Genomic DNA, 14,274 nt, shown 5'->3' on the forward strand with positions numbered 1-14,274 from the left:
ATCAAAAACATGCATCTAACTTGTGAGTTTCTAGACAGTCACATGTTACGCAATACATTGGCAGAAGCTCATGCCATCACATAGGCTATATCATGATAAAGACTGACTAAAAGCACTAACATATGGCATAATGTGTCAGTGTTGCATGCCGAAGGCACTGGCATGGCACCTGTTTTGCCAATTGACCATGCTAAACAGAACTTTAATCTATATTCAATAAGATCAATCGCACTCATCCATCCTGCACAATTCAGAAAACAAAAGGCTAAACTAAACCACATCCCCAATGACAAGTACTTTGACAAGCCATAATTTTGCGACTCACCGTATTGTCAAAATTCATCCTGTATTACTCCTGAAGTCCTTCTTTAGAGTTCTTATCTTGTTTACTCAAAAGACTACATGCTCAGTATGATCAATATTATAGAATTTATTTTAAATTAACAATTTAATTTCAAAATAGCAATGCCATTTTCACACATAGATTTAACCATCTCAATTAAAATATAGCATTTTAGCTGGCACAGAGAAAGTCCTGAATTCTTGCACTGGGATAATAATTTATGATGAATGGAAATGATAGATTTACAAATTATTCATCCTATCTCTAAAAAGCTTACATGAAACCAGAATGACATACTCACTTGTGCCACTTCATAAGTAATAAGCAGTATATGACTAGGACTATAAATACCTTTCCCGAATATATAATTTCAAAAGGTCCTCCAGTCCCAACTGGAGCTTCTTTGCCCCAAGCCATTGCATCTAATGTACCGCCAAGGTGATCCACAGAACCCTGCTTAGCAGCATTGATAAATCCATAGCCTGGATTCTGCAAAGACTCCCACCAATGTGATGAATCATGTTGAAAAGTAGTTGAATATGAGAAATAAAATGTGAAATCTTCAACTAATACTCACAGATAAACAAGCTAGAGTAAATGGAGATGAGATGGATGCTTGATCTCTTTGCTTTTTAAGTCCTTTGATGCTTAATCCATGAAATTCACCAGTCACTGAAAGGCAATCTGCAGCCATAAGCAAATGTTCTTCATGTATACACCTCCCTGTATCAGATGTTGCCGACTTCAAATGCTGCAGGTTGAATCATATAATAAAAACATTCGCTTAGTTGAGTGAAACAAATTTTTGAAGAGAAAACAAATGTTCAGCTACTTACTCTCAGAAAGTATTTCCATGCAGCATCGATCCCGTAAATGCTAAAAATATCATACATGCTGTTTGGATGACTGTGTTCCCAATCAATCAAATCCATTATTGGAATACAAGCATTTTGAAGGGCGCTCCAGAACTTTCCAGGCAAACATTTCTCAGACATGGAAACTCTCAGAAAAAGTTCATCAAGCGAATCGGGCTGAATATCACACAGTATTTCCACTTTCTTGAATTCCCAAAATCCTGTAAATCCCTCCCCCCACCCAAAAAGGAAAAAAACAAAAATGAGTATGTTAAATATCAAAAGAAGATAATAAAACAGCATGCACATCAAGAAGATTAAATTGAAATGAATTTTATCCCCTTGAAATCCCAATAACCCTTAAACCAATTTGACTCATACAGGACTCCTAAAAGATCATGGTTACTGTAGCACAAATTGTTTGTGATACAGAGATGTGAACAATAACTTCCTATTTAAATACATAAATTACTAAAAGAAATAAAATAGCTAAATCATACATAAACAATTTCTAAGATAAATAAAATTGAAAAGATTGGACTATTCGAGTTTTGTTAACTACTCTAGGGACCCAAAGGATGCGCCCACATCACAACCTCAAAGAAAGGTTACCAAGACAGTTTAGCAAGTGTTTTGACTCTTTGGGCACTTGAATGTGGAACCAAACAACATACTTTGTTGTTTCAAAACAAAGTGAAATACTGATATCAGCATCATAGATAATTTCAGAACTAGATTAAGGCAACTATTTTAGATAGGCATCCGTGAATATTATTCTGAGATTCTCGGTCCAATTAAATCTACATACTTCAAAGCATTGTTCACCACACTCGGTATGATAGCAGTAAGTTACCAAAACAATCCAAGGTTTGAGACATTGCAAGGGCCGAATTGGCCTGTGCTGTGTAGAAGCAACCAGTGCCACCCAGTTATGTGTTGTACCAACCCATACTACCCGGTTTCAAGTGGTATCATGGTTGGGTGGGAGAAAACTGTCTCCCAATCTTGTGCCAATATGGGGGTTGTCCTAACATATCAAGCAATACAGTACCCATACAGTACTCGATATCAATATAGCATACCTTGCTTCCAACTTACCAAAAACCCTTAAATTTTAAAATGGCACAGAATTAAACATTCTCAAGATACCGTGAACCAGTCAACTTGATGGGATAATCAGCACAGAAAACAGGCCACAATTATGACATGGGAAACAGAAACGCTGACATATAGAATGGAAATGCATGAGAGATCTATCTTAACCATAAAATTAGATCGTTAAGCAAAAACACATGGAGTGACAAGGAAGCACAGTATACCGTGAATGCAATAAATGGCTGAAAATATCATGCACAAAATTACAACCGTTAAGTTATAAATAAAAAAAATAAAGGAGCAAAGAAAGGTATGAATGGACTGATTACATCTAATTTGGATCAACATATTTGCCTTCTTACCAGCTCAAACTCAATAGTTAGATGTTAGGTGCTAGATTTTGTTTAGACACATAGGATGCAAGTAACTAACAGGGGCACCACTCATTTTCTACCTCTCATTCTTTTCCAATGATGTAAAGTCTTAAAAAATTTTTATTTTTACTTGATGCATCAAAGGCAGCAACTGAAAAATTCCAATGCACTCATTAGTCATTACTAGGAAAATTGAACCCAACTTTAGATATTGATTACGACAAAGCAGAAGTATAATCACAAGAGAAATGCCTTCTTTTGAAAAGTTTAGAATTGTATCGTGAAGCAGCTATAGAATAGCATATTGGACAAAATTATAACCTTTTACGAGTGTCTCAAGAAGAAGTGGTACAAGCACATCTCTTATGGTGTCCAATTGTATTTCCGACTCGGGAGTATCAACCAAAACCATAATACAAAATGTCTCATCATGTTCATTCTGGATATCGATTAACGAACAATCCCTGCAATGAAGTCATGTTTCAAAACATACAAATAAAAAAGTAATAGACACTAAACCAGACTTAGACTCACAAATAATATTATTGAAATGTTTAAAATCTGGCATGTAGTTAAAATGAGAATCTATTTTCTGTATTGCAATATCTTAAATGCATGATAAACTAGATAACAAAAAACTTAGGGAAAAATGTCGAACATACTTTAAGTCCATGTAAGTTGTGAATTTGGAAAAGCATGATAAGTGCTTGCTAACTCAGAGTAGTCCGATAAAAGAATGGCAATAAATGTAATGATGTGCCAAAGTTCATAGACAGCTTGGAATTTATGAACTATTTACTGTCGTGTTGGAATTTTGAATCTTAACAAGACATTTAAAAAAATATTACAATCATTGAGCTGCATAATAATGGGAACAATTTGCTGAAGGAACAAAGGACAATTCAAGGAGGATTTTGAATAGCAAACTTTTCTAATCAAGACATAGTTTGCAGGTTAAAAGACATTGTTCTAATGCAAATATACAGAAAGGCAGAGAGAGCAAAAAGTGTTTTTCTAAACAATCCAAGGATATGCGTATGTGTGTGCGTGCATGAATGTGTACATAAGTAGGTGCATCTATCCATATGTTTTAGCATAAAAAACCAAAGGAAAAAAAAACAACACAACTGTGGTCAATAAATATTGCAATGTCCACACAATTCAACCAGCAGATTTTTTCAATTTTTAAAGATAATACATGACTTCAAATGGCATGTTGATAATATCCAAGCACAAAGTATAATGACACATGCTCCATACCTTAGAAATTTAAAACTGAACAAATACAGTTTATCATGCACATCAAACAGAACATGAGGGTTCAAGATACCAGTTGTATCTTCATTTGTATTGCATATCATGTTTTGGGTTCATGTTGTCATATGAGCGGCCACAGCCTAGAGTAGTTCAGGAGTCTTACTTGCTTGTAATACGCAGTCCTGGAAGCTCTGTTCCAACAGTTTCTCTCACAAAATTATAGTTTGCGGAAAGCTGATCTATAATGGTCTGTACTCTTAATCTTTTCCTCATCATCCTTTCCTGAAAAAAGGGGGAATGCAGAATAGATATATCAAATAGAAACCAGAATGTATACTGTTCAAATACTTACACTGCAATATAAACTCCAGCATCCTCATTACCTTGCTCACGTGAAAATGTGTAATCCATGGGCTGAACTTTGTCCCTTGAACATCAAGCCCAGCATAACTAACATCAACACAATAGCCATAAACAAAATTACATTTCACAGGTTAATGATATCCAGAGTATCCATATGAGAACGAAGGAAGATGAAGATATACTAACAAAATCAAGACGGTGGTAACCAAATCAGAAAAGAGAACTCTGTCAAGATGATTCTTAACTTCCAATGCTCCATACTCAAAACCATATCGTTGTTTTTTAAGTCCCTTCGACAGGAAGATAGATGCAGATTTATCCACAGATGCTCTACTCTTACCACATTCTAACACCTTCTGTATGGTCAAATCCAAACTTCAGTCACAACACATGAAATTAGATTAGTAGTGACAGGTTTAACAGCAGAGCCTTAAATTTAGTCATTTAACTAGGAGGAAAGAGGAAATGACCATCATATAAATGTCGTATTACTGACTTGATGGATTAAGAAAAAACTTATTTATGTGAAAACTGACATAATAGACTCATTTGTGCAGGAAAGATTTCTCATGAATTTGTAGTACCATTTAATGAATCCTTAAAATTATAGCATACAACTCTCACCTTTAACTACACAAATTACTGCTATACAAATTAATATAAGACATAGCATGAATAACAAGTCACAGAATGAATGATCCACATTATAAAATCTCATTTGACAACCAAAGATACAATAGCATAAATGTAGTCACAATGATCACAGAGATACAATCTTTATCCACCATTACAAACAAAATCTGAATATATTTTCATCAGATACTCAGGAGTCAGGATTGATATGTACCTTTCATGGCCATAGTCATGGAGTATTTGCAAGAAACACCTCCTAATAAATAGTTGCAATAATAAATCTAAAAAAGAGCTACATGTTATATAACCAACTGTGCGGTGGGGCATTAGAGGGCTAGAGCTACCTTTCATGGCCATAATCGCTGAGTATTTGCAAGAATCACCTCCTAGTAAACAGTTGTAATAATAGATCTAAAAAAGAGCTACAAGTTATATAACCAACTGTGCAGTCGGGGGTTAGAGGCTTAGAGCTATTTGCTTTTTGAATATCAAAATTATATTAGTACTTATTTGAGTAGTCATCAGCAAAAAAAAGTGAGCTATTCCACAATGTATATTTTAGCACAATGCGCATGTTAGGCATCGAATAACCACTATATATTTGTGTTAGGAATTCAAAAATGAGAGAATAACCACTGCATGATACAGTATAATAGTATATGTTATTCTAATGAAGCAAATAAGGCACAACAGCATCAACAACTGACCAGAACAAAGACAACATATTTCTTATCAGACTACATCATGAAAATTAAAAAGTAATGTTAGATATCATAAAAGGAGTAAAAACTAACTGCACAAAAACTATTCTTTACGAATAAAATGCCACTCGAGATCTATAAAGTTGTAACTGCATAGTCACTATAATAAGTAAAACACAGATCAGATAGCAAAACAACCTTTAAGTTCAATAAAGGAGAAGCTTCCAGACTATTCATCGGGTGATCTAGAGCTCCATATGCTGCTTCTGAAATGGCACAAGAAGCCCATGAACCAACTGGTTGACCACCTAGCCTATTATTTTCAGCATCTTTTTCACCATTCATTGTACAAGAATCGCCTTGTTCACTGGATGATTCCCCAGGTATATTATAAGAAAATTGCACAAGTTGTTGTCCATAAGTACTTCTAACTGTTCCATCATAAGCAGCATACAAATCTCTCATGTAAAACATTAGCTTCCTAGTCAACATCCCCGGAAGTTCTGCATTCTCACTAAACATATTGGATCGACCTGTTATTGCATGCACAAAACATTCTAATGGGTTCAGACCATCCAGAAAAGAAGCTTTAACCACAGCATAAGAATTCTGCCCCCGGACACATTCAACCACATCCTGAGGTATCCCATACTCCAATTTCTTCTGAGCATTCAATGAAACACAAGAAAGCCTCCGAGGAATTCTAAAAGGCAATGGACTTGCTGGAAGTTGTAGACCTAGGCATGCCCCTTGCTGGACTAATTTTGACAAGCTGCCCTTGCTTCCTGCATGAATCATAGCCAACATTGAATTATCCCTGCTTATATATTGATGTATTACATTTTGAAGATCGTAAAAGACATCCCTAAATGCAGCAATAGAAAACTGGCTTATGTGTTTTTGGTTTCTTGCATAATTGTACGGATTCCTGCAAGTTCCATCATGACTCTTCAAAAGAAACTCCATCTCGGGGTCCAACATTAGCTGTTTAATATGGCAGGCATCTTCTGCCTCTTCCAACCCATAGCATACTTCATCAGTCATCTTCCTTCGGGAATATAAGTCTGAAGACAAGTAAACATCACCTAAAGAAACACTTAATCCTCTTGTTGTTAGATATTCACATAGAACTTCCTGAGCAGAAAAAAGAAAGTCAAGAGCTTTTCTGCCATAACATTTGAACATGCTAGAAAATATACTAGAAGTAGTATTCTGTAGCCAAAAGGATGCTCCAGAAGTTGAAAGAACTTCACCCTTGCTGATTGGAATCTTATTTGAACCCATGCTGAAATCCATGGTAGGTGGAAGAAGCATGCTGAATAATTGCTGGCCAGTCCAGAGAGGAGACCGAGTGGTTGGAGCTTTAATAATCGAAGGAGATGGTGACTGTGAAGGACAAAGCATTTCGAACTGCTGCATCTCAAACTTGTTCAAAAAGACTATGCTGTTTGTTAGCAAATGTGCAGCAGTTAAGCTATCATGGCTTAAGGAAACCAGGCTTCGACCATCTTGTGCATTTAACAACTGGTGGTCTAAACTAACTAGCTCCCCAAGCTCCACTCTACAATGGACAGACTGTGGTACATATCCATGGAGGCAGTCTCCATCAAAATCTCCCAATAAAGGAGCACAGCATAAAGGGTTTATTGAAACAACAGATTGAATTGGTAGGATCTTTACTGACAATGCAATTAAGGAATGTTGATGCACAGATGGAGGCCTGTTTACCAAAATGAGATCATCATTTTCCAAGGGTCTATAAATTGTATCACCAACTTGAAGCTGATTTGATTTTCTTACAGAAGTTAGTTGGCCCTTGCTCCTAGAATGGAGTTCTTCCTTTGTAAGCAGATGCAGATTGCAACTCATGTTTAGCTTTTCCAAATTGTAGGTATTAACATGCTCACTGATATACATATTTTGAGATATGTCAAACGGAATGCCTATTTGACCCAATTTTATTTTTGGATCGCCAACCATGGTCATGCGGAATACGTTGTCTGACCTCTTGCTAAGAACAACTTCTTTCAGCCATTTCAATCCAGATAAACAAGAAGAATCTCCATTTGAAGAATTACGAGCACGTAGCTGTAACAAAAGAAAATTTACCAGTAACATGCTTACAGATATATACCTTCATATATTAAATCATGTATAACATATGTATTTACATCATGGTCGGTGGAAGCATCCCAAACCGGAAAGTTTGGGGAGTACCAAGCCATACCGGCGGCGAACCGGAATAGTTCTGGCAACCGAAACAAAAATCCGTCGGAGGGGAAGAAGGAGAAGGAAAGAGAGGAAAAGAGAGAACGAGCAGGGGAGAGAGTGAGAGGAAGAGGAAGAAAGAGAGAGCCGTGGAGGCCGGCGAGCCGTGCGGAGGAGGCAGAGGAGGGGCTCCACCTCTGGGTCCCCTAATTTGTTCTCGCGAGTTCGCCGGCCTCCACCACCCTCCTCTTTCCCTCCCTCTCTCACCCTTATCTCTCTCTTTTCCTCTCTCCCGTTCTCCCTTTCCCCCTCCTCTACTATGTCGGTACGGGCCCGGCATGGAACGGTACAGAGGCGTACCGACTCGTGCCGTCAAAAAACCGGTCTGGCCCCGATTTCAGCACAGCAGACCTTGATTTACATAGTTGCAGATGTGCATAAATATCACATGAATCTCAGTGTGACCAAAACAACCTAATATAATTATTTCAAGGGCATCCAAGGCAACGCTTTACGAGCATCATTTATTTCAAGAAGAATGCCTCCACTTGGCTTTTTTTCTGTGTATCATACATGTACGATGCATTCAAATAGATCAAAAGGTATAAACTATAAAGGTTATATTTACCATGCACAGAATATGCTGACCATCATGCAAAACTAATGATAGCATGAAACAAGTAATCAAGAATCAATATGCCTACAAAACAACCTAATATAATTATTCCAAGTATGACAAACAAGGCAGCGCTTTATGAGCTTCATTTATTTCAAGAAGAACACCTCCATCATGCAAAATTAATGATAGCATGAAACAACTAATCAAGAATCAAGATGACTACATAATCCGTTTATTTATGTTATAAAAACAAACAACAGCCAATCACATTCACAAAGCCTAACAAGCACATACATGAAGACAGGTAGACGATAGAATGTCAATGTTTTTTACTGACTGTAGGAATTCAACACATGGGTGGTACAACCCTTTAATCCTTAAAGTAACAAAACATTACATGCATGATACATGGATACTAGTTTATAATATGGAAAAATATAAAACACATGAACACAAATATATGCACAACTATGGACTAACGTACTGCCCGATATGAGGCGTACTGTACCGCCCGATACGAGGCATACTGTACCGCCCGATACGAGGCATACCGTACCATATTGGAAGAAAATTGATACAAAACTTAACTTCAAGTCGGTACAAGCCACACACTGTCCCGTACCAAGACGTACCGACCTGTACCAAGACGTACTGGGTGCATACCGGCCCGTACCGACCTGTACCGAGGCGTACCACAATAAAAATTTAGAAAAATAGTTAAAAAACTATTTCAATACAAAGATGTACCATATCGTACCAAACCAATAAAATACCGAAACGGTATTTGGTAACGAGATTGCGGACATTGTGCACAACAATGTATCACACTTTTACCATCTATGCACATAGAAACACAGACAGAGAGAGAGAGAGAGACAGAGTTATTTTGCTTGCCTTAGACACATTTAGGCAGTCCAGCACTCGACTTGTAATAAATGATGTTGCAAGAGGAACAAACTGCTGATGCTGCCTAAACTCGTCAATCTTCCTGCTTATGTCAACTAGCCTTTTATAAGCTTTTGTGCTTTGATCCTGCTTCCATATGAAACATAAAGCATAACATGATCACAACAACAACCATGAAAAAAGAAAGAGTGAGATACTTGATATCTCAATAATTTATACAGGTATACATTATGTATCTACATGCAGAAACAGAGTGGTCCACAAAACAGAACCAACTTACAAAAGATAATTGCGGACCATCAGCATGCACATGTGATGTTTCCACCACACGATGGCAATTTGGAGATACTGGAAGATAAGAAAGAAATAGCACATCACGCCTTAATGCAAACTGTTTAATGAATTCTGGATCAAGTTCTTTCAATAAGCAAAATGCCTGAAAAAAGAAAGGAGAGGGTGGAATGGAATTAGAGAACAAATATGAAATTAAAAAATGAAAAATAATATCATTTCAACTAAAATCTTCATTGGACAAGAGTATATAATAGATATGACGGAGAAAAGGAACACGTTTCATAACATTTGAATCTTTAAATAATTATCAAATTGTTCAAAATATATTAAATGTGAAACCAGTGGACAAATCAACAACCTTTCAAGATTGATGTGTAAACAAATCTCACCATCAGGATTACACTTTAAACTTTTCGGCTAGCTTGGAAATAAAATGTCAGTTTCTAGCAAGGTTTCAATAATGCTGATATCCAATAATATCAGACTTTGGCATCATTCTTTAACATTATATTGAAAAAAGCGCCCATCGTTTGAACAAATCAATGCTGAAAATGATACTTTCAGAATAAATCTATCAGGTGCCATAGCAATAAGGGTGTAAGTCAGAACAAACATTCATACCAAGGGCCGATATGATATCATATCAAGCCCCTGTACCATACAGGTTTCCTTCCGGTATGGTATGGTACACTCGTTACAGACTTTTGCAGTTTGGTAGGTATAACCTTGGAATAAATTAGTAGCTGTCACAATCGCCAACAATAACTGTCCTAACAGGAAAAGGCAGATAGAATAAAATTTTGATTTCACAAAATGGAGATTTAATTTTCAATCATATCATTTTAATAGGAATGCATATGGTCAAAAAAATTCCAAAAAATACTATTGAATAGGAAAAAAGGTCATACAATCTGCACAAAAAATGCATCATTAATATTTCAATTTTAGGTGCCAATCGGACCATTGGTGCTTAAAATATCCCAATCATTGTTTTTCCTAACACAGAAAACCTGATGCCCCATGTAAAAAAGTGACAAATTAAGGACAAAGGAGATCTTAGGTCCAAATATGTGATGACCCTGCTTCAAAATATATTGCTGGTTCAATCAGTCAACCACAATCCTTATTCCTAACATCATTAAGTCATATTAGGCAGGATATATTAAGGATTAAAATAGTATGTTTTACACCCTTAACAGTCTTCTCGTTCTTATTTGAAACCCAAAGAATCAAGTTGACTCCCTGGATCTTTATGACAAACCAAACCTGAATAATGAATTGAGTCGTATTAATGCCCAAATTACGGACCCATATCAGAAGAAATCCAAGTTGGGATCTAGAAAATATAATCCATCTGCATTCAGGAATAACAAGCTCCTACCCGCTCAAGTGAGGCGAGAACAGCCTCGTCCCCCTTGGCTAAATTGTTGTATTCCTTCACTCAACCTTTGCTAGTTCTTAGCAATCAGGAAAGAGAACACTTTTTCATGACCCAATGACAAAAAATTGAAAAGGCATAACTAGCCAATAAAACTTAGCTTACATGGCTTCCCTACTTTTCTTGTCATCCTAGCCTTAGTCTTTACCTTGCACTCATCAGTGAGATCATCAACCAAGTTCATCAAAACGATCAGGCATCCAGAAATATCATCTCACAAAGATTAGGACAAGAAGCTTATTATGTCACATGCACAACAAAAGGCTTATGCATCATCAGCACCTTTGGTCAAATTCTTTAAGGCCAATTCTACCCATTCAGCCATGAAGGAGTCTAAGTTTGATATGATAAAGGCCACTATTGCTACCTTATATTTTATAATATAATCTTTATCTTGGTACAGAAGATCCTTGTTGTTAAATATATGGAAAACATAGCCTTCCATTTTTCATGTAATAGTCTGTAAACCTTCTGTTTATTCCCTTGGATTCCGATTCTGCATACATTAACATGAGTGACAAAAACATGATGACCTAAATTTGTCCAAAAAAATATGAAAAAGTTTCCGAACCGGCGGAAGTGGAATTCTAAAGAAATCAATGCAACTAGACTCTTCAACCGACATAACACCTTTCGCAATTTTCCACTAATTTAAACTTTAAATTAAACCCCTAACTGAAAATTACTGAACACAAGCGTAGTACAAGCAAAAAAGATAATGGAAAATTTTGGAACTTCATTACCTCATAAATTATTCATCATTTAGACATTGTACAAATATATTTTGTTCTACGAGCTCAGGTTCTTAAGTTTACCAAGTTGATGCAGAGTTTTATGGAAGTTGAACTTATTTTTCTTGGCTGTTCCAACCCCTTGAAGTGTAGCACCAAACCAATATTATACGGTTACAGAAATTGTTATTTTAACATTGGAATGCACTTTTAAAATGTACAAGCATAAATAGCCAACAGAATCCTTCAAAGTGTAAATTTGGTTGTATCGACCAATTGTATACCAGAAAAAATAACATGAAACTCCATGAATCAGAAATAACTAGTTGCAAAAAAAGCTACATCAACAAAATTTTGGGCAAAGATTTGATGAGGAAGAATTGCATGGAATTATTCTTATATCAAACTGGCAAGAAAGACTTACCTGATATGGTGACACAGTGATCCTGTTAGCATTTGATTCTTGCTGCTGCGAAAATGTAGGGACAAAGCTCCAAAAGTCTTGAGGCAGTACATCGCCCAGACTTTTATTTTGAAATTTCTTTGGTAGCTTGTCATTAACTTCTGCTATTACTGAAAGGCTTTTCTTCCCTAACATGTCCTTGGAAAGTAACTTAAACTTCACAGCAGGGTACCAATCAGTTGCATTCCTCTGTTAAGAAAATAAGCATCTTCTCCATAATTAATTCCACAAAAATATTTAGTTCAGAAAACAAAAATCCACTAGACTTACAGCACAATATTTACAAGTTGCTTGAGCATCCGTTTTCGCCCATTTCTTTGACAATGCAGTACATGCAATAGAAGAGGAAAGCCATCATTATCAACATGCAATTGTACGGTAAATGAAAAGATTCCACCAGAAAAGTAATACAATGTGCAGTAAAGATGAGACATCAGATCTCTAAATCAATATACTTCTGAACATTCAGGAATCAGCAAATTAAATTGTCACATTCGAGAGACCCAAATGCAAGAGAAACATCAGGGAGGATTGTCTTCGTAATTGAAGTCAACAGAAATAGCAAATAAATGTTATTCAGTCAAACCATTCTAGCATCAACAAGGTTTTCGTGAAATATAAGTATAGAGGTTTTACTTACTAGCTCTAATTCGGTTAGTCATATCATATAATAGAATTGAACAAGCATAAGAGTATGCAAAATTGGAAGTTGTGTGGATTAAGTTTGGTGAACTACAAATAGTTAGAGACCAAAGAATGGAAGTATCCATATAACTTAGTTAAAATATGGTCAAAAAGTTTCCCTGAAGAGATTTACATGCAGAACCCAAATAGCAAATAAATTACCTTTCCAACCTCCAAACTTTTCTTCAAGTAGAATTTTCTGGCATGATCTAGAACACTTTGAGGAGAAAATAACACTTTGGACTTGCATAACTTCAAAAACTTTCTCCTGAGAGCAGCGATGGTTTTGCCAAAAGCCTCTGAAATGTGATCTTCTCCAATGGATTTCTCCCAAGTTTCTAAATCAAATGAATCCTGTGAATATGCATAAACATTAAAGGGCAAACCTCAAAGATTCTCCATGGGCTAGATTGAATCATAAGTTCAGATACTTCAATTCATCATACTAGAAAATGATAAATGATTCTGTGTTCTTAAATTCATTCAAGGTGCCAGTCACAGTTTTGTTTGTCGTAACCATACCTAACATTTAGCCCTTTTTTTCTGGCAAGTGGCTGCCCCAAGATTCAAACCTGTGCCATTGCACTTGTCAGCCCAGGCTTTTTGCCATTGCACCAAGCAATAGCCCCTTAAGGAGAAAAGAAAAGCTTCACCCAAACAATATGCAATATCAAGTTATTGAAAAAAAGGCCAATATTAATAAATACTTGAGGGATATCCGTTAACATGAATGCTTTTATATTAATAAATAGGGTCACCCCAAGATTTAAGTCAGTTCAAAGTAGAAACTTCTATATGACCATTCTTTTCCCCTCAGTCACCACCCAACCAGTCCAGTGTTCCAGTCGCCATCCTTCCATGCCACACATCCAGCTTCTCCTTTAATGTTGCAAGGAAGTGATCACTACATGAATGACTGAGTTTTATTTTTATAAATATGAGCAACACATTTAGACCTGGACCCTGACAGGAACAACCCAAATCTGACCTCAACCACAGGCCTGTGGATCGGGTATGGGTCCAAAAATAGACCCATAAGACATTTCATGTCCAGATCCAAGTCTAGAAAAAGTATACACCACCAGGACGTGGCCAACCTGATCTTGTTATATATAAGTACAGGATTGATTTTTATGAATCCCATCCAGACCCCACGTTTACCAAGTATATAAAGCATAGACTTACAGTTACACTCTTCGAATTTCTTACAAAATTACTAATTATACTTTGAACATGTGTCATTAGCAAATGATTTTGAGGGCATAATGTGAATTGGAGTTACAAAGATTGCTAATCCCTCAGGACACGGAC

General features: G+C 36.4%; 1 protein-coding gene across 3 annotated transcripts in view; it reads right to left on the reverse strand.

Annotated features, from left to right (window-relative positions):
• The window catches only part of NRPD1A (nuclear RNA polymerase D1A), a 32,638-nt gene that overhangs the window by 9,784 nt on the left and 8,580 nt on the right, over positions 1 to 14,274 (reverse strand). Inside the window, exons 1-14 of one of the 3 annotated variants that reach the window (XM_088718503.1) lie at positions 13,486 to 13,537; positions 13,126 to 13,317; positions 12,550 to 12,594; positions 12,241 to 12,468; positions 9,634 to 9,789; positions 9,342 to 9,479; positions 5,819 to 7,708; positions 4,473 to 4,642; positions 4,307 to 4,373; positions 4,087 to 4,205; positions 2,988 to 3,130; positions 1,180 to 1,418; positions 921 to 1,094; positions 695 to 832 (exon numbers count right to left, since the gene is read on the reverse strand). In XM_088718503.1, the coding sequence (XP_088574629.1) occupies positions 695 to 832; positions 921 to 1,094; positions 1,180 to 1,418; positions 2,988 to 3,130; positions 4,087 to 4,205; positions 4,307 to 4,373; positions 4,473 to 4,642; positions 5,819 to 7,708; positions 9,342 to 9,479; positions 9,634 to 9,789; positions 12,241 to 12,414 (3,408 nt within the window). In that variant the 5' untranslated portion in view covers positions 12,415 to 12,468; positions 12,550 to 12,594; positions 13,126 to 13,317; positions 13,486 to 13,537. Of the gene's footprint in view, positions 1 to 694; positions 833 to 920; positions 1,095 to 1,179; positions 1,419 to 2,987; positions 3,131 to 4,086; positions 4,206 to 4,306; positions 4,374 to 4,472; positions 4,643 to 5,818; positions 7,709 to 9,341; positions 9,480 to 9,633; positions 9,790 to 12,240; positions 12,469 to 12,549; positions 12,595 to 13,125; positions 13,318 to 13,485; positions 13,538 to 14,274 lie in introns of those variants that run through there. The other 2 variants (XM_017845140.4, XM_017845138.4) reach the window with 2 other exon arrangements.

The sequence above is a fragment of the Phoenix dactylifera genome, chromosome 3, assembly GCF_051530095.1.
Source record: "Phoenix dactylifera cultivar Ajwa chromosome 3, Ajwa_hap1_PhDact_Kaust_v1.1, whole genome shotgun sequence".
In the NCBI taxonomy this organism is placed as follows: domain Eukaryota; kingdom Viridiplantae; phylum Streptophyta; class Magnoliopsida; order Arecales; family Arecaceae; genus Phoenix; species Phoenix dactylifera.